Source organism: Cnephaeus nilssonii (assembly GCF_951640355.1).
Source record: "Cnephaeus nilssonii genome assembly, chromosome: 15".
NCBI classification, from domain to species: domain Eukaryota; kingdom Metazoa; phylum Chordata; class Mammalia; order Chiroptera; family Vespertilionidae; genus Cnephaeus; species Cnephaeus nilssonii.
Window position 1 is genome coordinate 12,841,916 of NC_137086.1, and position 25,931 is coordinate 12,867,846.

General features: G+C 50.9%; 1 protein-coding gene across 1 annotated transcript in view; it reads left to right on the top strand.

Moving 5' to 3' along the window:
- The window catches only part of PLB1 (phospholipase B1), a 130,679-nt gene that overhangs the window by 71,072 nt on the left and 33,676 nt on the right, over nt 1–25,931 (top strand). Inside the window, exons 22-39 of the mRNA XM_079792562.1 lie at nt 2,386–2,494; nt 4,357–4,408; nt 4,754–4,834; nt 7,931–7,996; nt 8,294–8,394; nt 10,293–10,374; nt 13,305–13,409; nt 13,530–13,625; nt 13,856–13,927; nt 15,001–15,039; nt 15,756–15,816; nt 16,751–16,809; nt 17,704–17,777; nt 22,050–22,093; nt 22,968–23,076; nt 24,503–24,554; nt 24,902–24,982; nt 25,502–25,567. Coding sequence (XP_079648688.1) covers nt 2,386–2,494; nt 4,357–4,408; nt 4,754–4,834; nt 7,931–7,996; nt 8,294–8,394; nt 10,293–10,374; nt 13,305–13,409; nt 13,530–13,625; nt 13,856–13,927; nt 15,001–15,039; nt 15,756–15,816; nt 16,751–16,809; nt 17,704–17,777; nt 22,050–22,093; nt 22,968–23,076; nt 24,503–24,554; nt 24,902–24,982; nt 25,502–25,567 — 1,349 coding nt within the window. The remainder of the gene's footprint in view (nt 1–2,385; nt 2,495–4,356; nt 4,409–4,753; nt 4,835–7,930; nt 7,997–8,293; nt 8,395–10,292; nt 10,375–13,304; nt 13,410–13,529; nt 13,626–13,855; nt 13,928–15,000; nt 15,040–15,755; nt 15,817–16,750; nt 16,810–17,703; nt 17,778–22,049; nt 22,094–22,967; nt 23,077–24,502; nt 24,555–24,901; nt 24,983–25,501; nt 25,568–25,931) is intronic.

Sequence of the window (25,931 nt, forward strand, 5' to 3'; positions counted from 1 at the left end):
GCATTAGGCACCACAGGCAAACATTGAATTCCCGGGTGCTGCTTTAGGAAACGCGCGCTGCCTGGGTAATAAAGAGGTTACCTCGCTCAGGCTATGCCAACACAGTCGCATTTGGAGCTTGAAGTTTCCTTTAAATTATTTCACCCACAACCTGCTTGCAATGATGTGTTAAAGCCTGACTAGATTCTCTGAAAGCCTTGTCTTATTCATCTTTTTATTCCCCTTTGGGTGTGCACATCACCGTGCTTGTTCTTAAAGATACCTGCAATAAATGTTAAAAATGAATCCCCCCCCCCCCTTAAAATCTATAGCTAATAATGATACCTGAGAGGAATTCCATCGGTCCCGTTCTCATTTACTCTTCTTGTAATATAGCCCTTTGTAACCTATCTTTAGAAGCTAGGAAGTTATTTGAGCTCTAAATCACTAAGAATTTGGTGACAGGGATTGCTTCATCTCCACATAGGCAGAGCTGATTGTGCTTCACGTTTGTTATCTGTTTCTGCTATTTATAAATCCTGTTGAATTTAAGCAGGTACAGTTCTATGGTACAAGGACTCCCTGTCTTGTTTATTTCTAGATCTACACACGAGAGCTATAAATGACCTCCCTAATGCTAGGAGATGGTTTGGGTTGCTTTTGTAAGTGTGATTGACTGGCTATGAGCTGGCCCAGCCTATACAATAGCTTGCTGGGCTCTCTGATTCCCATGCTATGATCATGGATAACATAATTGAAAATCAACAGGCCCAAAAGCTTTCACCAAAGTGACTTACAAAGGATTGAGACTGTGTCACCCCTCAGGTGGACTCTCCTTACACACTTAGCCCATGGGGGGAAAATAGTCCTTTCAATAAATGGTACTTGGACAACTGGACAGCTACAGGCAAAGGATGAAGTTAGACCCCTACCTCACACCATACACAAAAATCAACTCAAAATGAAATACAGACCTAAATGTAAGAGCTAAAACTAACTCTTAGAGGAAGATAGAGGAGCAAATCTTCATACTCTAGTTTAAACAACGCCTTTTTAGGTATGGAACCAAAAGCACAAGTGACAAAAAATAAAAAATAAATATATTGGACAAAAATTAAACACGTTTGTGTTTCAAAGGAAAAAGCCCAAAGAAAGTAAAAGACAACCCAAAGAGTGGGAAAAAATATTTGCAAGTTATACATTTGATAAGAAACTGTGTCTAGAAAATATAAAGAAGTCTTATAACTTGGCAATGAAAAGACAACCCAATTAAAAATGGGCAAAAGCAACACTATGGACGTTTTTAATATTATTGAACTGTACACTTAAAAATGGTTAAGATGGTAAATTTTATGTTTATTTTACCACAATTTTTTTAAATGGGCAAAGGATTTGAATCAACATTTCTCAAAAAAAGATATACAAGTGGCTAATACGCAACTGAAAAGATACTCGATATCAGTGATTGTCAATGCAAATCAAACCACACCATTTCACATCCACTAGAATGGCTATAATAAAAATACAGCAAATAATAATAAGTATTAGTGAGAATGTGCAGAAATTGAAACCCTCATAAGATGCAAATGGAACATAAGATGGTACAACGTCATTGGAAAAAGCTCTGTAAGTTTTTCAAAAGATTAAACAGATATCCAGCCATTCTACTCCTAAGTATATACCCAAGAAAAATTAGGCAAAACTTGTACATAAATGTTTACAGCTGCATTATTTGTAATAGCCAAAAAGGTGGAAATATCCAGGTATCCTTCAGCTGATGAATGAACAAGTAAAATGCGGCCTATCTGTACAATGGGATATTATTTGGCCATAGAAAGGAACGAAGTGTTGACACCTGCTATATCGTGGGCGAACATTGGAAACATTTTACTAAATGAAAGAAGCCAGCCACAAAAGATCTATTGTATTGTATGATTCCTTTTATATGAAATGTCCAGAATAAGGACATTTGTATATACAGAAAATATACAAATAGATTAATGGCCGCCATGGGTTGGAGGGAATGGAGAGTGACTGGAGGGAATGGAGGGTTTCACTTTGGGGTGATGGGTACAGGGTTTCACTTTGGGGCGATGAAAATGGTCTAAGGTTGATTGTGGTAATGGATGCACAACTGTATGAATATACTAAAGCTATTGAACTGTATACTTTAAAATGGTGTGTGAATTATCCTAATAAAGTTATATATTTGGGGGAGGGGAGGAAAATGCATGAGGGAAGCACTACTCAGACTCACATGTATTCAACAATCATTCATTAAGTAGCTGGGTGTGCTGCCCAGCCTCTGCTTGGCCCTGAATACCACTGGCGCTTATTAGAGGAATTTGAACATTGCTTGGGGGGGGGGGGGGGTCTCCTGAGCATGTCTCTTCCTTGTGTTTCCAGACATCCTCCGGGAATTCAACCCATCCCTGAGGGGCTTTTCCGTTGGCACTGGGAAAGAAAACAGCCCCGGAGCCTTCCTAAACCAGGCTGTGGCCGGAGCCCGAGCCGAGTAAGCAGGGGAGCCTGGGGGGTTAAGCAAGGTCTTCTGGGGACCTAGTTGGGGGCGTGGCCTAGCCTGGGGTATATGACAGCAGGGGAGGCTGGCCGAGGGGGAGGGACAGAGGGTCTAAGGGTCAAAGACTGGACGAGATGGGCTCTCTTGGGGTATCCCTTGCTGTGGGACACAGAAAGCTGCTACCCTGCCTCCAACTCCACCCCAGGGACTCGTCACAGTTGACCCTGATGCCAGGTATATGTTTTGAGCAAATTCCTTTCCTCCTCTGTGAATCTCATGTCCACATAAGACAGTGACCGGAGGAGGGTTCTCTGTAAGATTCCGTTTTCATTATTTTATTAATCTTTCACGCCCTCTTCTCCGTCCCTTCCTCAGACATGCTTTTCGGGCTTTGGACTTTACATGCCCATGTCAGGAAGGCACCCTAGAATGAAACCTTAGCCGTAGGAGTAACCCAAACCGAGTGTGATTTTTTCCCCGCTTTCCCAGAGGCCTTGAAGCTCTTTCATGCAAGTAATCCATTTGCCCAAGCATATCCTGAGTTGTAGGGAAGAGTTAGAGATTATTATTCCCGTATCACAGAAATGGGAGCACAAAGAGGCCAAGTGGCCTGGACAGATGCATCAACTCGAGGACATGGCCTGGTGGCTTTGTGCCTTGCAGGGTTACCCCGGGTTTGATAATCGCCCCTTATACCCGTACAGCAGAGCACAAGTTACACAGTGCCTCTGTTTCTGTTTTTCCTTGTGTTCCGCACAGTAACTGTGAGTTGGACAAAGCAGAGGGTCAGATACCCATGTTTTCTTAATGATGATACTGAGGCTCAGAGAGGTCAATGAATCACCCCAAACTCTGGCCCCACATCTGATAACTTCAGACGTACAGATGCGGAAATCGGGCCTCAAAGAGGTTGCGTGGCTTACCCAGAATTCCTACCCAGGCTGACTGGTACCTAGTCGATAGTGACTAAGACCAAGCCAGTTGGTCTAGTAGCTGAGAGGAGGAGGAAGACAGCTCATGTTTCCTGCTAGGCACTGTGCCAGGGACTTTGTTGGTGATAATGGTGATGGTGATGGTACAAATATTTCAGTGGATTCTTTATAATATGGATGCTCACCATGTGCTGTTCTGAGTTCTTTATGGGCACCGTATTTAATCTGCCCAGCGACTCTGTGAAGAAGGTATGCTTACCATCCTTGTCTTACAAAGGAAAGAATTAAGGGTGGGCCAGGGTAAGTACTAGCCAGGGTCTCCGAGCTGGCCAGTGGTGGGACCAGCATTCAAACCCATGTGCCTGGCGTTCATAAGGGCTCTTCCTCCATGGGGCGGCTTTGACCATCTCACTTACTGCTCCCAATGACCCTCTAAGATTGGGGATTTATCTCCATGTTTGCAGGTTTTGTTGTGTGTGTGTGTTTTTTTTTACTAGGTACATAAATCACATTCCCACAGTTAGCAAGAGGTAACTAAATGTCAAACCCAGGTGTGTCTGGCTCAGCTCTGTCACCTTGAGGGTGAGGGCCCTTTGAGGCTGAGGTCACGGCAAGAGCCATGCATGACACCAAACACTCACATGCAGCCTCCGTTTGCCCTGAGTGAGCTTGGCTGGGGAGAGAAGGTGTGTAATCCAATCGCCAATCAGGAAACAAGTCCACCAGCAGTCGCTGCCTCACCCGTGGAGTGTTCCACTCATCCGTAGACATGACGCCCCACCCCCACCCCAGCTCTGAGACAGGCATGGTCTTCAGTCCAACTTTCCTGCTGTTTATTTTATCCCTGTCCTCTGCTAAGTCCCCTCCCAGCCCAGCTTCACAGTCCCACCTCCTCACATGACTTCTTCCTGGGTCTGCCCACAGGGATTTACCTGTTCAGGCCAGGAGGCTGGTGGGCCTGATGAAGAATGACACGGTAAGTCTCGGGGGGGAGCCACCTGGGGCCACTTGAGGTCAGACTCCCCAGAACAGGGATTGGGCGGGAGAAATCCATGGAGACAGAGTCAGCTTATGGGGAGGACAGGGCCATGGGGAAGTCCAGAAAGTCCACCTTTTGAAAAAAAACAACAACCAATGATTTAGCACCTACGACCTGTGACCTATGACCTCAGGATCCCAAAACCAAAGAACAGGAAACATCAGTGTCCTCTAAACCCTGTGGTGTGTGAGGACCCACCCCTGACAGTGTTCAGCCCTTTGCATTTTCCTAGATTTGACTCTGGGTCAAGGCATTTACTTGTTTGTTTTCTATTCATTCCAGAAGATAAATTTTCAGGAAGATTGGAAGATTATAACCCTGTTTATAGGAGGCAATGACCTCTGTGATTTCTGCAATGATCTGGTAGGTCCCAGGCACTTAACTCAAGACCGTTCCCCCCGCCGTCCCGTACCCCGCCCCCACGCCCAACAGGGATGGATTTCCTTCCCAGGTGCCTGGAGCAGTGCTGTTGGGTTGGGACTTGGGGCTTGTGGTCTGGCATGGATCCAATCTGGGAATAACCCCAAGACTGAGAGGGCATTTACCTCTAGGACGAGATTTTAGCAGGACGAGCAGTGCTACCGATGAGATCAATCCTGATTAGGTTTCTGGGAGGAAGCCTGATCCTATCATTCTAGAAACCAAGATAACATTCCAGTGCTCCCAAAACCTGGCATCTCTTTGTAAGTCAGCTCCTTTCTCCGAGGCTGAGCTGCCCCGCTTCCCCGCCTTCGTGCTGTCACTTGTATGGGAAAGTTGATTTCCTAATGCAGGCACTTGGGCAAAGTTCAGAGCCCAGTCATTCTGGGCTGATGGGAAACCCAGGAGCCAGGCGGCTGCCCTGTGGGTTCGGTGCTTCTTCCTGGAATCCCAGATTCTCTGAGCTGGAAGATACCCCACAAGCCATCCTGACCCGTCTCCACCCACAACAAAAATGCCTTTCGCAGAATCCAGTTGTTGAACATTTCCAGTGATGGGCAGCTTTTTAACTTGTAAGGTAGCCCTAACTAGTATTCTGAGTCGGTGTAAATTGCTTTACGGTGTTTCTTTGTGTTAAGCCCAAATCTACCTGGTAATGTCTGCCTATGCTGGGCAAGCCTCTTCTACACTCAATTCAGCTGACTTTATTTTAAGTAGGTTTTTTTTTTTTATTGTGCAAGTAATAACACACAGAAAACATATCAAAGTACAGAGAAAATAATATTCTCTGTACCATATTTACAACATCCAGAAATGCCGTTGTTAACATTTTGATATGTGTCTAGCATTTTCTGTAACTATGGGGAAAATGCTTTCTTATTTTCTGAAACTGGTATCAACCTGAAAATATTGTTTGGTAACCTGCTTTTTTTTTTTCAATAGTAACACATTGGGAAGATATTCCTATATCAAAGTTTAATTCTTAGTTGCTATATAGTAGCCCATAATATAGATTGGCCATAATTAGGTACTTAGCTTACTTACATTACTTCTGATTAGGCCTATTATAAATAACACCAGGATAAGCAACCACCTTTATGTACATCCACAACTATTTCCTGGTATATATTCTGAGTAGTAAGCTCTCTAAGCAAAAAGATATATATATTTCCCCCCATGTTTTATTATGAAAATTTCCAAACATATTGAGAAGCTGAAAGACTGGTGCAGTAAGTGCCCATACATCCACCACAGAGACTTTACGGTTGTTAATATTGTGCTACATTAACACATATCTGTCCATCTATCTCATTTTGGGGTGACTGCACATTTTTTAAAGCTTTGTGTACATATTGCCAAATGACTCCCAGAATGTTTATACCAGTTATGCCTATTTCTCCCCATTCCAACTGGCATTGTATGTTATTTAAGAACTGCTCATCTGATCAATGAAAAAAATTGTATAATTTTCAAATTTTGCATTTATTTACTTTCTAGGTGGGAATACATTTTTATTTCCTTTGTTTGAATCTCTCCTTTTGATAAATTCTACATTATGCCCTTTGGCCATTATCTATTAAGGCATTTATCTTTCTTTATTGATTTACAAAAACCCCTTATGTCAAGTATACTAACCCTTTTTCAAATGCGTTGCCTATTTGTTGCCTTCCATTTAGCTTTGTTTACAGTGTTTTCTGATAAACAGGACTTTTATTTTATTTTATTTCTAGTATCGTTTGCCGGGCACGTATTATATGCCAGGCACGGTACTAGGAGCTAAGCAGACGAGTGAAAACACAGGCTCTGTCCTCAAGAAACTCCCACCGTCAGGGGAGGAAGACACAGACAGTTCACCATAACACGATGAGAAAACCCCATGTGTGGGTCTGGTGATACACTGAAGGCAGAATTGCCCTGGGAACTTGGGAATTTGGCATGGGGGTGGGAGGAGTGTCAGAGTTTACACGGAATAGGAGACTTCCCAGCTGGCACTGAAGGCTAGGACATTTGTCAGGCAGAAAAGGGCCCCGCTGAGCAAAATTTAGGAAGCGGTGAGTCTTGCTGTGGCCCGAAGGGGCGACCCTGCTCCCCAGGCCCCTCCTTTCCTGGCATCAAAGTCACCGGGGTCTGGGGTTTTCAGGCTGTGAGGTAAGGGGCCCACAGCGGAGCCCTGGGGCTCTGGGGCCGGTGGGGAGGTGGCATCATGGGCCCTCCACCACTTCGCCGCAGCTTTGATGAGTTTGGTAGAGCAAGGCTTTTGGTTAGACTTCATTCAGAAAGGATGCCACTGCTTTCGAAGAGTGTAAGGACCACATCGAAATCAAGAGAAATAGCCACTCCAGTATGTTTATGCTTGGGAGAGGGGCCCACAGGGCCCTCTTGCCCTCCATTCTCTCCTCGAGTGATTTGGTTGGGCTGTGGGTTCCCCGGCCTGTGAGGCCGGGTGGGGAACCTTCTCTCTGCCAAGAGCCATCTGGATATTTAGAACATCATTGGCAGGCCGTACAAAATTAGCAACTTAAAAACTGGCCTGCTCTATTTGGTCAAACATTTAATTAGCTCACCCCTAATGCCTTGGCAGGGCCAGACCAAATGACTTCTCGGGTCTTATATGGCCCGAGGGCCGGACCTTCCCCACCCATGCCTAAGCAGAAGAGGTCAAGGCAGAGGACCAGAGGATGCTCAAGCTGCAGGAGCTCTTAGGGGTCCTCTCTCCAACACCCCATTTTCGAGGGACCCAGAGATGGGCTGTGCCTTCGCTAAGGCCCTGCATCGAGTTGATAGGACGTGGATCCAGAGCTTTCCATCGCTCCATGCAGGAGAACGGGTGCTTCCCGTGCAGAAGAAAGGGGTCCCGGCCATGATAAGCCTGAGGGCTGTAGGGTGGGTATGGAGGCTGGGGGCCCCAACGCAAACCTATGCTTCAGTGTTGCCCATTCTGGCTGAACTATAGGAAGGAGGGGACCCGAGAGAAGAAGCCGCCCTCATCTGCGTAGAGATTGGGTGACGAATGGTCTGAGATGTTTGCTCTTCCTGCAGGCCCACTATTCCCCCCAGAACTTCACGGACAACATCAGGAAGGCTCTGGACATCCTCCACGCTGAGGTACCGGGGCCGGGTCACGGGGCCTCTGAGCAGCTCAACCACAGTTCTCCTCGGGCCTCAGACCAGCCTGGAGGCGGCTCTGGCTTCTGGCTGAGGTGCCTTTACCTGGAGACCAGCACGACCAGGCTGTCCGTCCTGGTCCCAGCAGCCTGAACACATGGGTGTCGATGGGGAGGAGGAGGGAGAGGCGGGGATGCAGGAAGTGCATGGGGCCAGATGGAAGGCCCTGGACCTGGCAGCCAACAGGGGGACTGCCCAGCCTCCAGCCTCTCAGGGACTGGTCTTGCCTTTGCTCAGGTCCCTCGGGCGTTTGTAAACCTGGTAAAGACGATGCAGATCGTCAACCTGAGGGAGCTGTACCATGAGAAGAAAGTCCACTGCCCACGGCTGATCCTCAGGTAAGCTCCTGCTCCCGCTCCTGACAGGGCCATAGCCCCCTGAGCAGAAAGTTACTCTGATGAGTTAGGAAAGCCGAGGGCAGAGTGTGAGGCGTGCCAGGACCACCCCATTTTCTGGCCTGACAAGGTCTAACGGAGGAGACTCTTAGGACCCCAGTGAGAGCTCAGCTACCCTTGGGATATGCATTTGCAACCCAACACGCTTCTGCCGTCACGGCAGCTCAGGACACCCTCCGTCCGCCAGGGAGGGAAGCGTTGAGTGTGAGGCATGGGGGGCCTGTGTGGGCCAGGCTCGCCGGGCTCTGTGAGAGCCTACTTTTCAGTGTATGCGGAGCTCCCCCCTCCCAGGGGCCCATCTCTAGGACAGAGCGAGCCTCTGTCTGGCATGGTGCTCCGGGCTGGGTGCTCACAAATGTAGGGCTGTTGTCACTCGATGGAAGAGCAGGTGCTCAAATCAGAACCAAGAGGGTCCAGAGGACAGAGTCTTCCCCGGAGAACAGACGCCCTGGTCCTAGGAAGCCAAACAGAGGGGGTGCCCTCTCTGGTATCACACGTCTGCATGGCCCTCCGGAACAAGATGTCCTTCTAACCCAAGCACAAGGCCTCCTCTGGACCATCAGCTGAGGTCATGGTGGCTCTGCCCATCCCCCTACTTCCCCCAGCTCTGTACCCCGCTCCCCCAAGCATATCACATGGTAATTATTCATGTGCCTCTCCCCCACAGCCCTGAACTCTATGTCTGAGTCACTGCTAGCACAGCGGCTGTTGGCTGAATGGCTGAATGAATAATTCACAAGGGCCACATTTGCTCGTTGAAATGAAGGGGTACTTGGCTGGTCCCCTGAAGATCCATGCCAAACCTCACCTGGGGGCCCAGACTGCGCAGGTCCCCCCAGGAGGCCTGAGGGTGCTGAGAGCAGGAGGGCGGCTGCTGGATGACACACGCCTATTAACACAGCCGGTGTCAGGCGTGCTATTTTCAGCTGCTGACGCATCCGCTGGCTCCCACTTTCTCCAGTCCCCGGGCCACGTGGGGTTCAGTGTTTTCATTCCATTTCAGAGCAGCTCACCCAGGAGCCTCTTGCTGCCAATCACGGCAGGGTTTTCAGACAATTAAAGCTAAAGGTTCAGAGCAGGCATTTGCCAGGTTCGTTTTCAAATCTGATGGCCAAGTCACTGATTGTGGGTTAGACAGGTTCAAGGTCACCTTGTCCTGCCACCTCTTCAGTGCGATGCCTTCTCTGCTGCTCTGTCTCAGCGGTGGTGCTGAGTCTAGACTGAGCTATCCACACTATTATCATCTTATCTCCCTGGACTAAAAGCCCAGACCAGAGCTACAGGCTGGACAGAGGCAGTTTAACCAGGAATTAAGAGCTCAGGTTCAGATCAGACAGACTAGAGTTCAAGTCCTAACTCCTACCCTTTACATCTATGTGACCTTGAGAAAATCACCACACTGAGCCTCAGTTTTTTCACCTATAAAATGGGGATAATGATAATACAACTCCTAGAATAGCTAAAGAGACGTGAACAGGTTAATACCCAGAAGACTCTTGGCACAGTAGGTATTCAATATGCGTTAGCCATTATTATTATCGGTATCACTATTATTATTGAAAAGGAGGTGTGCCTTACCTGCGCTGCACTGTCCTCAGGCAGTCATGAGGCAACTCCGCTCCGTAAAAATCACTCCTGCAGATCTCAGAAGTGACTGTAAATCCAGTTCTGGGAGATTTTCTCAGTTTCATCTGGTCCAGTGGACAGGTTAGCCAGTCCGTTAGCACAGACTCCTGATACCTCCAAGTTGAACAGATCCCGAACCTCAGGCCAGCATTTCTGCATTGTGCACTCAGATGGTGATTTGGTGGGGTGGGGCACCTCTTCTGTTTGCTCTGCAGGAATCTGTGTCCCTGTGTCCTGAAGTATGATGATAACTCAACAGAGCTTGCCTCCCTCATCGAATTGAATAAGAAGTATCAGGTGAGTGAGCTGCTGTGGATTTGGTTGCTCAGGTTGGAAAGAGAATGTGCCAAAGTTATTGTGACCCTGATTGGGTGTGAAGTTACCTCTGACCAGTTTGCATATTTAAAGACATCCTGCAAGGCAGGGGGACTGTGGTGCCATTTACCTTATCAGCTATAGAGCCAAGCCTCTGAACACACCTCACCAAGTCTCAGTTATTTCCTGTTGTCCATGCAGAATGGGTAAGAGCGTCTGACTCCCGGTGGCCACCCAATGGAGTCTGGAGGATTCCATGAGAGAACATGCATACCCTGTGTCCTCCCCCTCCTAGGGGAACAAGTGTTATTGGGGAGCACAAGGAGAAAGAAAGTCAACAGGTGGTCTCCAGACATCCTGTGGGTCGTTCATGTCCGGCCTTCCTCCATCAAAGCTTTGACCAGAGCAGCTGACTCCCTTGACTCTATTTTGTCTTTCCCCCCAAATTAATTGTCCAGTCACTCCCAGCCCGTGGAGAGTGGCCTGCAAACAGCGTCCAGAGTGGGTTCATCCTTCAAGTCCAAGGACTCCTTAGAGTAGAACCACTTCTCTGCAGACCCTTTCGGGAGAGCCCCACCTGGCAGGGGTGTCAGGCCTCAGGAGAATGAATCTCTATCAGGCTCTGACGCCATCGCCCAGCCCTCTGGGTGACTGCCCGCTGCACCGCCTTCTCTGTGAGCAGGTGCCTGTGTCTCCGAGGCCCGCACCAGGAGAGGGAAGGCAGCGGAGATGATGGCCATGAGAGCAAACCTGTTCCAGGTGGGGTGGTTCTTGGGTTCAAGCAACAAAAGCTTGTGCCATTCTGGTTGATTTAATCAGATTTATTATTTCATCCGAATATCGGAAAGAGCTAGAAAGGTAGGATCAGAGGCCAGGCCACCAGAATCATGGAATTTTAGGGACCAAGCCCTAAGAATCAAAATTAGGCCCAAGAACTAGTCCGGGAGACACCATGGACACCACTGGATCAGGTGCTGCCCTCTGCAGGATGGAATCTGTGTGCCTCCATCTTTCCGCCACTGGTTTCCAACCCCACGCCTGAGACCGGAGCGCCCATTGGGGACCCTCGGCACACGCCCTTGCCTAGTTGTAAGGGGCATTGAGAAAGCCAGCATTTGCCTTTCTCACCTTCTACAGAGAGCGGCAGGCTGCCCTCTAACAGAGGAGTTTCTCAGACATCGAAAGTGGGTTCAGCACGACCAACGTGGCTCAGTGGTTGAGCGTCACCCTGTGAACCAGGAGGTCATGGTTCAATTCCTGTCAGGGCACACGCCCAGGTTGTAGGCTCTATCCCCAGGAGGGGGCGTGCAGGAGGTGGCTATCAATGATTCTCTCTCATCATTAATGTTTCTCTCTCTCTCTTCCTCTCCCTTTCTCTCTGAAATCAATAAAAAAATATATATTTTTAAAAGTGGGTTCAGATGCTGGGTAGTCAAAAAGAAGAACAATTCACCAAAATTGCCTTCACCGACCTTTCTAGATTGGCCAGCTGTTCCAGGCCTGATCTTGCTACCACTGAGACTCTAACTCAGTGTCCTGGAGGAACTCACAGCTCAGCCACCTGAGGCCATCAGGCCCTCTCTCAGAACCCTTTCCCTCCCTACTTCCAGCAAAAGCGATGGGTTCCCGTCACTCTCCCTGGAGACGATCATTGCTATTAGTGCCACCAGGCGCCAGGCATTCTAGACACGGTTTCTTTCATTTCTCAAGATGCATGGTGCCACTGTGAGCCATTGTGGTTGATCCATGGAGTAACCAGTAGCATTGGGAAGGACTTAAGTGATGGTCCAGGTCTTGCCAAACATCCTCCACTTACAGATGAGGAAATACAGGCCTAGAGAAGGAAAGCATCTTGCTGAAATCCACCAGCTAGCTAGTGGCATTGCACCCTCTGCCTTACTCGAGGCTCTGCTTGTATCCAGGAGACTCCCCTGGGAGGTCACACTTGAGGCATTCCCTGTACAGGGGCTCTCTTTTCTGGCTGTCCCTGGACAAAGAAAGTGCATGGTGTCTTCTGAAGTGACCACACTAATGTTCTCAGGTTTGCAAACCTGACCTCCCTCTGCAGCCAGGGTTTTGGCCCTGAATGGTGAGCACCTGGCAAGTGGTGAGACGGCAGTCTGGCAGGAGCGGGAGCCAGAACTGGGTTAATTGGTCCTCCTGGAACTGAGCCCGAGTGGAAGCTGTGAGAGGAACAGCTTCATTACCTTCCTGGACAGACCTGAACGGCTCACAGGGGTGTGCAGGCCGGGAGCCGCGTGCTCGCACACACCGCGCTATATAAATAGGCATTAAATGGCGTGGACTCACCTTGGATTTTCTGAACAAATGTAGGACAGAAATAAAGTAAATGTAAGGATTATCCCAACAAGTCAGTTAATCAAATATATACCCCTCCCCAAATTTTAAAATATATTTTTTTATCGATTGCAGAGAGGAAGGGAAAGGGGGAGAGAGAGAGAGAAACATCAGTGATGAGAGAGAATCATTGACCAGCTGCCTCTGTACACCCCACACTGGGGATTGAGCCCACAACCCAGGCATGTGCCCTGACCAGGAATTGAACCGTGACCACCTGTCTCATAGGTTGACACTCAACCATTGAACCACACCAGCCGGGCCCTCTCCCCAAATTTTAACCAAGAGCTTTACAAGAGGATCAAACCAATGGACTTGGGTTTCCCCCTACATTCCTGGGTCAAATGTATGCAATGGCAGCAGAGGCTGAGGACAGGGGTTGAGATAAAGGCTGATCTAAAAAATACCAGCGGACTCCTGATCAGTTGAGATTTGGCTGCAGGTGGATTTCACTCCAAGTCCAGACTCTGCTTCAGTCTGTGGCGGAGAAGAGGGTTGCACAAAGACGGAGCAGGTGCAGCGAGCCCTGACCCCGTCCCGTTTGCCTCCTGCAGGAGCGGACGCACCAGCTGGTTGAGGGTGGGCGATACGACACGAGGGAAGATTTTACGGTGGTTGTGCAGCCGTTCTTCGAAAGAGTGGACATGCCAAAGACCCCGGTAAAGAAAGCACGCACCGTGGAGAAATGGGAGGCACGGGCAGTGCCCAGCTGTGTCTGAGCATTCTCTGTGTTCCCCGACGTCTCTTAACACAGCCCCTCTTCTCTGCCCTGTGCCCAGGAGGGGCTGCCGGACAGCTCTTTCTTCGCTCCGGACTGTTTCCACTTCAGCAAGAAGTCTCATGCCCACTCGGGCAGTGCTCTCTGGAACAATATGGTAAGATGATCGAGTTCAGGGGAAAAATCCTTCCTCTGCTGAGGAAAAGGCTCCAGAAAGCTTTCTCGGGACCTCAGAGGCCCATCACTCAGGCTGTGAGTCCCGGCACAGCACCGATAGTAGATCCACTTCTTTGTCCCTCCCTCCCTTCTCCAGCCCTGACCCACGGCCTGACCTTTCCATTCTTACCACCTCTTTCTCACTCCCCGCCTTCCTGCTTCTTGGTTTAGCTGGAACCTGTTGGCCAGAAGGCAAGATGGCATGATTTTGAAAGCAAGATCAATATCACATGTCCGAACAAGGTACAGTAAAAGCACATCCTTGCAACGGCTCCATCTTTTCCAGCCCTTTAAAGTCGCATTAAGGTTTCTCAGTTCATTGTACGCCACAGCTCTGTTCACCTGCTCACACATCCCAGGCTCCGGGTAACCACCCCCAGTGCCCTCTCCGGTTGGACTGCGATGGATGGCAGCCCTGTGGCCAGGAGGCCCTAGAGGGCTCCCCCATCTCTTCCTGGCACTGCGAGCCCTAGCACAGGCCTGGGCTACGAGCAGCTCTTTCCAGGCAGAAAGAGGAACACGGCATCACCACCCAGCTCTCATTGGGAAGGCGAGGGGGTGGGGAGAAGCTCAAGGGCAGGATGGGACAGAAGGACACTCCATCGCCATGTGGCCACTGTCTCCATGGCACGATGGGAAGAGCGAGGAACTGAGACCAGAATAATATCTGCTGGGATGGGGGTGGGGTGGTCATTTGGAAGCTGGAGCTGGGACGCAGACATTAGCCAGGAAGGCAACGTAGATCAGGCCCCCACGCTCACTCGCATATTGTTGGGAGATTCCTGGGCCTCTGCAGCTGCTCCCTGGCCTCTGTGAGCTCCTCTGAATTCCCAGTGGGTCCCACTGAGCTGGGCTTGCGTGAGGCAGGACCTCAGAGAGCCGGACTTGTCTTGCCTGGGCAGGAAGGAGCCCGGGCTGCTGCAGGGTAGGAGTGGCAGGGGGCCTAGGGCGTAGAGACAGGGCTTGTATGAGAAGAAAGTGGTGCTCTGTCGGGAGGGGCAGGGTTGAGAAAGAGGTGACACAGCCGCCCAGCCAGCTGGGTGGGAGGTGAAGAGCAGACCGGGTCATTCCTGGGAGCCACTGCAGGGTTTATTCTAATTGTTCCTGTGAGTTCAGGTTGGGTCAGGGCTGCAGAGAGGGCCCCAGTGCGTCCTGGGAAGGAGCTCCAGGGTCAGCCTGGCGGGGAGGGGCTCACAGTGTGGGGCGGGGAGGCCAAAGGTGTTTAAGTGTTTATGCCGAGGTCAGCACCTCTGGAGAGTGGCCGAGCAGGAAGCAAGCCGGGTTCACCGCCGTTGCTCACCCCCCTCTTCTCACAGGACTGGCCGTTTCTGAGCACCTACAAGAACAGCGTGCAGGTATCTGCCTGTTGCTTTCTCTCATCCCACCAGCCAATGCATGGGGCGGCCCCTGAGCTGGGACTGGCCCAACAGGGTGGGTGAGAACAAGGGGTTCACACTCTTTTATAAAGTCCGTCCACCTACACCTTGGGCGGGGTGCAGGGCGGGGTAAGTTCCATCAATGGGCCCAGCCTGTCAGATCACAGCGTCAGCAAAGACAGAGGTGAAGATCCCATCCTCCCCATAAAGCTGCTTTGGAAACAGGATGGGGGTGGGGTGGGGTGGGGTCATTTTGCTGATGCCCCGATTCTTGCATTAGTTGGTGGAGGGGTCTGCACTAGGTTAGCAGATCCCAGGAGTGGCTGATGTTCAGAATCACCTAGGACAGTGGTCGGCAAACTCATTAGTCAACAGAGCCAAATATCAACAGTACAACGATTGAAATTTCTTTTGAGAGCCAAATTTTTTAAACTTAAACTTCTTCTAACGCCACTTCTTCAAAATAGACTCGCCCAGGCCGTGGTATTTTGTGGAAGAGCCACACTCAAGGGGCCAAAGAGCCGCATGTGGCTCGCGAGCCGCAGTTTGCCGACCACAGACCTAGGAAACCTTCTTCAAATGCCCTTCTAGGCTCCTCCCCGGGGGGAAGGGGACAGGAGTCTGTGTTTGTTAAAGCTCTCTGAGGGTCTGACGCTCAGGTCCTTTCGCCCCTGAGGTTCATTCTCTGCCCTTAGGGTCATGGGAGCCAGCTGCTGTGTGGCGACAGAACCCCTTCGGACTCACCGCCCACCTCAGGTGAGCCCTCCGCGGCACTCCGGGACCCGGGGCTCTCCACAGGGTCGCAGGAGCCGATGGATGCTCTGACAACGTTTTTCACATGTAACTCAGTGCCGCTTCCTGTCTGGGCGGTCACCTGGGACAAGTCCCTGATTTGTCTCCCTCTGCCCTGTGAGATGTCTCACCCGGCAGGCCCCAAGGTGTCAGGCCAGGAACTGTTCGCTGCCCTTCCACGTCAGCCCCTTAAAGGGAGCACAGGGGGGAGCCATGTGACCTCCCATCCAGTGGCCTAGCCCGGTGGCCTGGCCTCACTGAGGCCCAGAGGTGGGGCGTGGGGTGCCGAGGGAGTTCCAAGGGTGGCCCAGCTCTATGAGTTGTCCTGGGCTCCAGGCTCTGCGATCCCCGCCGCCTGCAGCTTTAGAAGGCACTTGGGGGCACGGGAAGGCCTGGCCCGATTAGTTCTCAGTTGTTGTTGGAAATCCAGAACCAGCTCCAAATGGGCTGGGCCTCAGGCCCGGAACTGCATCTCCGATGGCGCAGTGCCCATCTGGTTGTGCACTGGGTCACAGCTGGTATTCCACATGACAGCTGGCACCCAGTGGTGGGATCCCACCGTGCCTTCCCTCCCTCCCTCCCTCCCCCTTCCCCCCACCCCTCCCCCTCCCCCTCCCTCCCATCCTCCTTCCCTTCCTTCCTTCCTCCCATCCTTCCTTCCATTCCCTTTTCTTCCTCTCTCCCTGCACTTCTCCCTCCCATAGGTCCAGGATTCCTTTATTGTGTCCTTATGGGGAAAGTCTGTCCTTATATAACCCCTGCCTCCAGGGCACATGGACCCTCAGTCCCGCGAGGCCCCAGCGCCCTGCTCTGGCGTTCCCGGTCTTGCTTAAAGAAGCACTAGGCTCTGACCCAGCTTCCTTCCCGCAGACTCAAGTGTGTCCGCTTGTCTCCCCAGTGCACGCCCTGAGACCTGCAGACATCCGAGTTGTGGCTGCTCTGGGAGATTCTCTGACTGTAAGGACTTGGGCCCCGGGTGGCGGGGGTTGGGGGGTGGCTGCATCAGCTCCCGGTGCCAGTGCCAACTCCAGGGCCTGCGCTCCCGACCCCTGCCGTGTCCCCCTCTCGGCTCTGGCCTTGTCCATCTAAGAACATGGCGATGACTTGTTTCGCAGCCCCTTTCTCACTCAGCTGTGCAAAGGGAGGTCCTTTCAGGAGTGAACTGAATTCTCTCAGATAGTGGAGGTTTCAGACACCTCACTATACTTTTTTAACCATTGCAAAAATGCCATTTGACTCAAAAACTCTCCTGCACCGCCCCTGTGGGCGCGCTTCCCCGGTGGATGATGCAGCTCAGACCCTGTCCTCTTCGCGTGGCAAGGAGAGCGGCAGCGACCCCAGAGCGGTGGCTGCGGTGCTGCTCCTAAGTTCAGAGAAGCAGGATCTGCCATCCCAGAGGACCGCGGCCAGGCCGCTCTTCTGAAGCCATGGCTGCCTTACAGAAGGTCCCAGCGGGGAAGGAGAGAAGCGTCAATTCATGAGAAATCTGCCCGCTGCAGCCCACCCAGATCTGTGACCTCTTCCTCATGTTAGGGGGAACTCCGGAGCATGACGCTGATAGTAATACCGTAACAGTGTCTCATATTTGTGAAGCACGTCAGAGGCTTTCCAACCGTTTTTTACAACTCTGATCCCATTTGGTCATGAACAGAGCGCTGTGCCATCAGCAAGCCAGGCCCTCCGTGCAGTGAGGAGGCAGCTGCGGTTTGCAGGCCGCGAGCCCAGGGTTTCTGACTCCCGTCCAGCGCTCTGCTTATGCGCGATGCGTGTGCTGGGAACCACCTGCACACCCGCAGCCTCCGCGCGCTCTCACTTGCTGAGTTCCCTGTGGATTTTTGTGTGTTTCCTAAGGCTGGCAATGGAATTGGCTCCAAACCGGACGACCTTCCTGATGTCACCACTCAGTATCGGGGGCTGTCATATAGGTAATGTTAACCCTTGACCCTCTCCCATCCCATGTTCACTCCCCGAGAGATTGGGTGGGGGTCTGTCTCCTGTAAAGGCATGAATACCAAAGAGCTGGGACCAGGTCTGGAAGGGGCTTTCAGAAGCAAAACCTCTATGTATGTCTGCCAAATGTGACCATGTGGTGAGTAGAGAGATCTTTGACTGTTGGTGACCTTTCTTTTTCTTTTTCTTTTCTTTTTTTTTAATTGTGCAGAAAAAGCAAACCAGGGTCGTTATCAGACTCCTGGGTCAGCAAATCCAACATGAAATGCACCTGAAAAACACCAGCTCTCTGAGTCTTCACCCACCCGTTTGCGTGTATATGTGCACCACGTCTCTGTTTACTGTCTATATGTGTCCATTCGTGTTGGTCTGTAGTTGCACCTCTGCCTTTACGTGTATGTACACACCTATTCAGAAAACTCCACAATGCAATACTCTTCTGGAGGAAATAACCAAGACAACATCACAGCCAACACACGTGGAATGAGGGGGATGTACAGGGAGCACAGGCAAATGCGTGTGCTCATTCGGCCAGTGCTCTGTAGGAATAGACGGTGGCCGAGTGCCACAGGGATGCAGAAGGGGGGTACCAACCTGGCTTCCCAGAGAAGACAGGATCCCAGTCGTGTCTTGGCAGATTAGCCATTAGGTCGGCGGAAAGGGTGAGAGAGAACTTTCCAGCCACAAGTAGAAAAGCTCAAGGTAGCAGGGGAGCGGTTAGATGTGGGTATTCTTAAGTTTCTTCCCTAATAAAGTTTGCATTGAAGCACACTTCACAGTCATTGGCGATGAGCTCAGGATTCAGAGCAACTAGAACAAAGTCAGCCACGAGAGGGCAGCGTGCTAACGAGAAGCGGGGTGGCCCAGCGATGCGCTTGCCTCCTCCTTCTCCTTCACAGTGAATTATTCCAATGATTCCTTCCTCCCGAGAAAGTGGGAGGGAACGCTGGGGTGATTGGGATTGTGACCGTTCTCCGGTCATCCCTGAGGACAGTCTCAGAGCGACAGGCTTGCCAGGTGGGAGAGGTGTCCTCACTCAGCCTGTAGCCACCCACAGAGAGGACCCAGGGTGTGGGTAGCCTGAGGCCATCACCCTGAGAGCTGAGGGAATCGCCTCCCAGCCCTGATGTCCCCTAGGTTTCCACACACCTCAGCCAGGTAAGTGGCCACTAGCAGGCTGCCTCGGAGCAAAACCGAGCCTCCCCTCCGGACCCCTGTGCCCCAAATGTTACTGAGGCTGCGAGAAGCAGAAACACCCGAGGGAGAGGAAGGAAGCCGAGCTTATTCCAACCCGGAAAAAGTCTGAGGCTGTGGCAGCTGCATTTAGTCTTAGCCAGCGAAGGCCCTGGCCTCACATCACAGTGTGGGAAACAGAAAATACTAGATGCGCCCGCCCACGGGTGATGGCGACGCTGGACCTGGCGTGCAGTCGGGGAAGGGAGGTGATCTGACTATTTTACAAACCGTTCGACTGGACAGGTTCTGAGAGTCAGATGCACACAGGCCACCTTCTGCAGCAAGAGGAACGTGTGGCCATTGTGCCGGTTCTTCCTGCAGGTGAGGTCCAGTAGGAACTCATGTTTGTCTTGGAGAACTCATTCCAAGGCCCCATCTATTCAATGGCTGCTAGTCCTTTAAACCTTTTGTTTCTTCTAAATGTTTCAAATACCTGCCCCCAGGATCTCCAGGTGTTAAAGATGAAGCTCTGGGTCAGAGTCTGAGAGACAGCTTGACACACGGTGAACTATATAGACTGTTCCCCAAAGTGTGTTCCAGGGAACACCAGCCCCAGCTACGTTCCTGAAGAGGGCAAAATTCTTTGTATTTTGGGGGAAACATTACCTACTATATCCTTCCTCTGGGGGAATTCCCATGCATGTTAGCATATTTAAGGCTCTGAGATGATCTACAATGAAGAAAAGTTTTAAAAATTGTATCTATTTAATCCAGTGCTTCCCTTAATCCCAGAATGCTTGCTTTGTTTGTATACCTATTAGCATCCCCTGGAAACGGTCCACATACTAGCCCAGCGATTTTTAACGGGTGTGCCGCAGAAATTTCAAAACATGCAATACCTGACTATTTCGTCAGGGGCACTGACTTCTTTCCCTTAGATTGTCAGTCATCGCTGTGAATGAATCGAATGTATACCTATTTTTTGTCAGATAGGCCAAAATTATAACATATTTTTTGGTGTGCCAAAGAATTTTAATAATTAGCTTATGTGTGCCATGCGGTGAATAAAAGTTAAAAATCTCTGTACTAGACTAATCTGAGAAAAGCAATTTTTCTGAAGTCAATAATGCTCCCAGATTGGAAATACTAGACAGTGAATGATCCTAGGAAAATTAAAAATGCAGTTCGAGCCGCTTCCTCTAAGGAAAGTGGACAGGGCGGGCCTCATGGAGTTGGACAGGGGAGAAGTGGACTCCGAATTCTCGGGAGGTGGGTGGCCGTGAGCAGGAGGTTTGGCTGAGCATATTTCCGAGGCCCCTTGACCTGTGAGAATCTTAGCTTAACGGTGTAGCAGGCCAGAGGTCTTTAGAGCATTGCCTTTTCTTTTATTGAATTCAGTTTGCTTGTTGGACACCATTCCAAGGACCAAAATAAAATTTACTTACCAGAAAATGCATTTCTTTGTCTTGTTAATGAGTTCGGCCTCACATTACTGAAGCTCCTTCGGCCAGTGTTACTGAGCATCTCCTCTGCGTTTCCCTGCACTGTGCTGGCAGCAGAGGCGCAAGCCCAGCCGCTGAGCTCATGGTGTAATATTGAGCTCATGGTGTAATACCAATTACATGAGTCTGCAGTTCTCCTGTAGACTCGCTGTTCATATGGATCCGTTTTCTTTCATGTTTCACATCGTTCTGATCAAAATGAGGGCTTAAACTTCCCTTTCCATATTTATTCGTCTAATTCTCTCTTTTCTCCGGGAAATGTTCACTCTGAAATGGTCTCAGAGAGAGAGATTCCGTAGCCTATGGGTCTCGATCAGCTAGAACACTTATTTTAGAACAAAGATACCTTTTATAGTAGAAAGTACTTGACCTGTGTGTTTACGTGTGTCTCTGTGTTTATGTTTCCGTGTTTATTGATGGAGAAAAAGCAGAATGAGAACACAGTGATTAGAGACGGTGCATGATTTATCACTTTCTTGCAAGTGGGAGGTATTCTGATTTAGTGCTTTTAGTTCAAAGAAAGGAGGGTCAGAAGCAGCTAAAGCAGCAGCTTGGTGCAGAATTGGAAAAGAATCAGAAGCTCATACAAATGCCCAACCACCGGCCAAGTTCGGTTCAGACGTTTTTTGGGAGGTGGGAGAGGAAGACCTGAGTAAGGCTGGTAGGGCAGGGCTCACCTGGCTGCTCTCTCTCCACGACCAGGGACTGCTGAGCATTTGGCTTAAGTAAGCCCTTGACCACCCTGGTATGAAATAGTCAACTGCAGGCCAAGCATTCCTTGAGTAAAGAACAGCCATGACTTTGATTCATGGCCTGTGCTTCGGAAGCCTGTCCTGGTGGGCTGGATGCTAAACACTGTATTTTCATAATCTATTGGTCTAGACTAAGGCTGGGATTGAGGAGGGAAGTGCAGAGGGAAAAAATAACAGTAAATGCAGTGCATCTGACCATTGGACTTTGTTGAAATAGGTATACATCTCTCCTTCCCACATATATTCAATTTTAATGCAGGAAAGGAAATGAAATTTTGAGTGTGTCTTAGGGTTAGATTGAAGGCCAGAAAACTATTAGATTAGGTGAAATTAGACTGGGGTAGAAAGGCTGTGAGATTGACCTCCCCACTAGACAGAAAGGAGTTTATCCGTTTTCTAAAGGTTTCCAGCTCAAGCTGGTTTTTGTGACCTTTGTGGGTTTTAGTAGCCTTTAGAAAGTTAGGGAACCTCAGCTTCCTATTCCGTCAAATGGAAATAGTGGCATCGACCTCATAAGCTTGGGGAGATGTGAGATAACTTAATGCAGAGAGTCGAGTTCCTGGCTGGACACATAGTAGATACTCAGCTAAGTTCTCTCCCTCTTGATTTGTTGGAGAAAAGAAACAGCTCTCTTTTGCCTTCAAATCCTGGATTTGGGGGGAACCAACCCATTGGGGAATTCAGATTTTTCTCAGAATCCCTCAAACACAAAGAGACAGGTGGGTCTGGCACATCTGATGGCATGGATGCTAAAAAGAAACAAACAAACAAAAAAAACCTACGTACTGATGTGATCTCACTGGCTTACTCCCTGCAGTTCAGGAGGAGACGGCTCCCTGGAGACCGTGACCACCTTGCCGAGTGAGTAACCACCAGGGGCTGGGAGTCTGTCCACTCCTTGCATCTGACCCTCGGGTTTCTTGAGATGCTTCTCAGCTAAGAAAGGAGGAAATGGCATCTTCCCTTGACTGCTATTGACCTGGGAGGAGGGGCTTGTTGACAACTAAATACACTAAGAGTCCTGTCTGGGTCGGGGTCATTCTCTGGCCAATATAAATGAATTGTGGTCATTTTTAGACACATTAATTGGAACTCCACTCACCTGCCTGATCTCACAGAGCCCTCTCCAGAACAGCAACGACGCTGTGAACGTGTGCTGCCATTGCTCCTTGCTCAGCGCTGCCTTCTGCATTCCTAACCAATGCCCCTGGTGCTTCAAAGCACCTGGGACAGAAAAAGGCTGTCTGCGTGAGGCATGCATTAAATTTTAATGGGGATAATCTATGAATAACCAAACACTGAATTAATATTCTGTAAAAAAAAATAAAGAAAGAAATGAGAGGAGAGAGGCATGGGGACAGGCGGCTTACGGGGGTGGAATAAACACTGTATTTGGAGCCCAGAGACCTGGGGGCAAGCCCTGTCCTTTCCGTGTGTTTGCCAGGTGACCAAGGGCAGGTCACCAAACACTCTGAGCCTCCGTTTGGGCAGCTGGCCTGGAGTGTGAGGCGACAATCAGATGAGACAGTGAGGATTCTCTGAACAATTCTCTGTGGATTGTAAAGAAGAGAAGAGAGAGCGCGAGCTGGGAGGCCCTGGCTGTCTTGGCTCGTCCTGTCACCACCCCGGGCTGCCTGAGAGTGGGAGCGCAGCCCACTTTGGCGACTCCAGACCGGAGGAGATCCCTGGCCTCCCATCCTAAGCTCCGCGTCCCGTTCTCCCCCTCTTCGCGCAGATATCCTTCGGAAGTTCAACAGGTTCCTCACAGGCTACGCCCTGGGCACGGGCACGGCCAACGACACCAACGCGTTCCTCAATCAGGCTGTTCCCGGCGCGAAGGCTGAGTACGCATTTGGGGAGGGGGTCTGTGGGAGGCACCCCCTTTCGGGGTCATGCTGCCCTGCGGGTGCACCGGGGGCATTCATGCAAGTGCAGCAGTGATTTGAGAGGCTCTCTGCGCTCCCTTCCCTGGCCGCCCTGTGACTCCTAGAGAGGCTGGAGCTTGGGCAGCTCCCATGCCCCGAGGGCTGACCTCCTGACCTTACTCCTGTGCAGCTTGTTCTCATCATTGAACCAACTGACCAGCCTTAGCCAACTTTTTAAACTCCCCGTGGCGTGATGGCGCTGGAGAGGCTCACTCTCTCCAAACGCGTTCCTTAGGAGGTTGGGCTAGAGAGAAATGGTCAAGGGCTAATGTCTGGCAAACAGGGTACCTATCCCACTAAACTTAAAGCTAACAGATTTGGGTTCAGTTCCCCCAAAGGGGGGCCAAGCAAATGGATGGGCAAGCCAGAGCCTCCTTCCTCGGAGGCCTCGGGGCAACAAGTCACGGCCTGTCACTCGCCCGCTGCGGAGCTGACAGAGGTGCCGCTGAGAAGCCGGAGGCAGCAGAAGTGCTCAGCCTCCCGGGCCCATCTCCCAAGGCGGTCCCAGGGGTCCCAGCAGCCTGGGTTCCCTTGTTTCGGCCCCGTCGGCTGCGCTTTTGTCACACTGTCATCTTCTTACTGACGCCCATGCCCTCTGGTTGATGGGCACAGCCCACACCTGTTTGCTGAGCCTGGGTAATGGGAGGCGGGGCAGACGGGCCCACCGTCGGGTCCCAGGAGATCACCAGGCGGTGGATCCGATCCACCAGGGCCCTGAACTAGTGGGAGCTCGGGATGCCCGGGACCCAGTCCTTTCGTAAATTACAAACCCACGCACGTGTGCCGTGTATATTTATTCTCCTTCTATTTCTAAAAGCATTTAGATACGTTTATTTTTAAAAAATAACATATATTTAAGAGAAAAACCACAGCCACTGCGGGGAGAGGAAACCACTCCGTCAGTAGGAGCATGTTTATGGTTCCTGTGCCTGAGCATCACACTGTGAGCTTCCCCGCGGCCAGGGCAGAAAGACGAAGCATGCCAAAGCTCCATGGACCTAAGTTCAGGAGCGAAGCCAGTCCTTCAGAGGCGGCACATGGTATCCTAGCATGGAATCCTAAAAGGCGCTTTGCACGTGTGCTTCTAGAAAGGAGATGATGAGTAACAATTATAATTGGCAGTTCCTTTGACTACAGCTTTAGGACAAACACTCAGTTGGCTTTTCAAAGGGTTATTTGTTGTAATAACTCTCCAGAACAGGCAAGGCGCTCCTGTTCCTGAGCCGCGGGGTCTCTGCCAGCTCACACAGTGGGGCTCCTGCCCTGGGAACCTCCAGGACAGGCCCTTAAGGAGGGAAAACCCAGACACTGTTCCTGAACAGGCCCGATTTCCTCTCCCTTTCAGGGAACTTACAAGCCAGGTCCAGACTCTGGTGCAGCGGATGAAAGATGATCACGTGAGTCCGATTTACGGTTACTTTTAAACACTAATGTCCTAACCCACAAAAGTCCCCAAATGGACTGGTGTGCTATGAGAACAGCGAGCCCCCTGTCACTAGAGGCATCCAACAAGGGCTACCCTTCAGAGGAGATCGTGTCCATGGGGAGAGGTTTGTTGCTAATCAGCATGCCCTTGAACGTCCCTCCTGATGCTAAGATTCTGTGATCTATAAATAAACCCCTAAAGTCCTTTCAGCTCTGCGATTCTGATTTTATTATTTCAAGTGGACAAGGAAGTCTTAGCGCGGTGGTGTTTTGGATTTGCTTGTTGGAACTCACCAGGCACGTTCCTCCCTCTGTGCAGAGAGTAAATTTCCATGAGGACTGGAAGGTCATCACGGTGCTGATTGGAGGCAGTGACTTATGTGACTTCTGCACGGATTCGGTAACGGGGGCCCGGCCTGCTCATGGCTCCTGACTTCGACCTGTAGGCTTGGGCGCTCCTCTTGGAGGACGACCCCTAGAATCAACCCTCGGATTGCACAACCACACCTATGTGTGTGTGTGCACGGGCACACTCCTTATCCCAGCACCCTCAGGTTTCTGGCTCCACCTCCATGTCCCAGGTAGTGTGAGGGTAGCAGGTGGCAGATCAATGGTGCTTCTACCCCGCCCCTCTTACAATTCCCGAGAATTCCGAAAGAAAAAGACTGGAAGCCCCAAGCAGTTTGAAGGAGGACTCTATTTCTGCCCCTGAATGCAAGCTCTGGCTGAAGGTTCCAGTCTTCTGCTGGCCCATCTTGGATAACAGCGGCCGCTCATCTCAGATTCCGACGATGAGCTGGTGACAGCCGGAGGCCAGAGGGAGGACAAGTCCTTGGGGCTGGAGCCGAGGGGGGCCTTCACCTCCCCCGCAGCCCTCTCCTCTTAGCCAACTCCTCCTCTCCCTCCTGTCTCTTCCCAGAATCTCTATTCTGCAGCCAACTTTTTTGACCATCTCCGCAATGCCTTGGACACCCTGCACCGAGAGGTGGGTGGCACAGCTCAGGCACGGAGGGGGCGAAGGTGGATGGGGGAAAGAAGGTGAAGGCTCCTTCCCTTTCCAGAGGTTGGGGCCTGCGCACAGGGAAGCCTCATTGCGTTTGGAATCAGCCCAGAAGGATCTGGGGCTTGACCAGGGAAGGCAGTGTGGGCGCTAATTGTCCCCCCAGCCCGTACCTGGGACATTCCCTGGGGGCAGCAGCTGAGTGACTCCCAGGCTGGGCACTGCATTCTGGGCTACACCTGTGTCCAGAGCAAGCCCTTCCCTGGTCCAATGCCCGGCACTGTGCTCTGCCCCCACCCCCGGCATAGGCGAGCCGCTCCGACCACCAGGCAGTTCTCTGGGTGGCCGA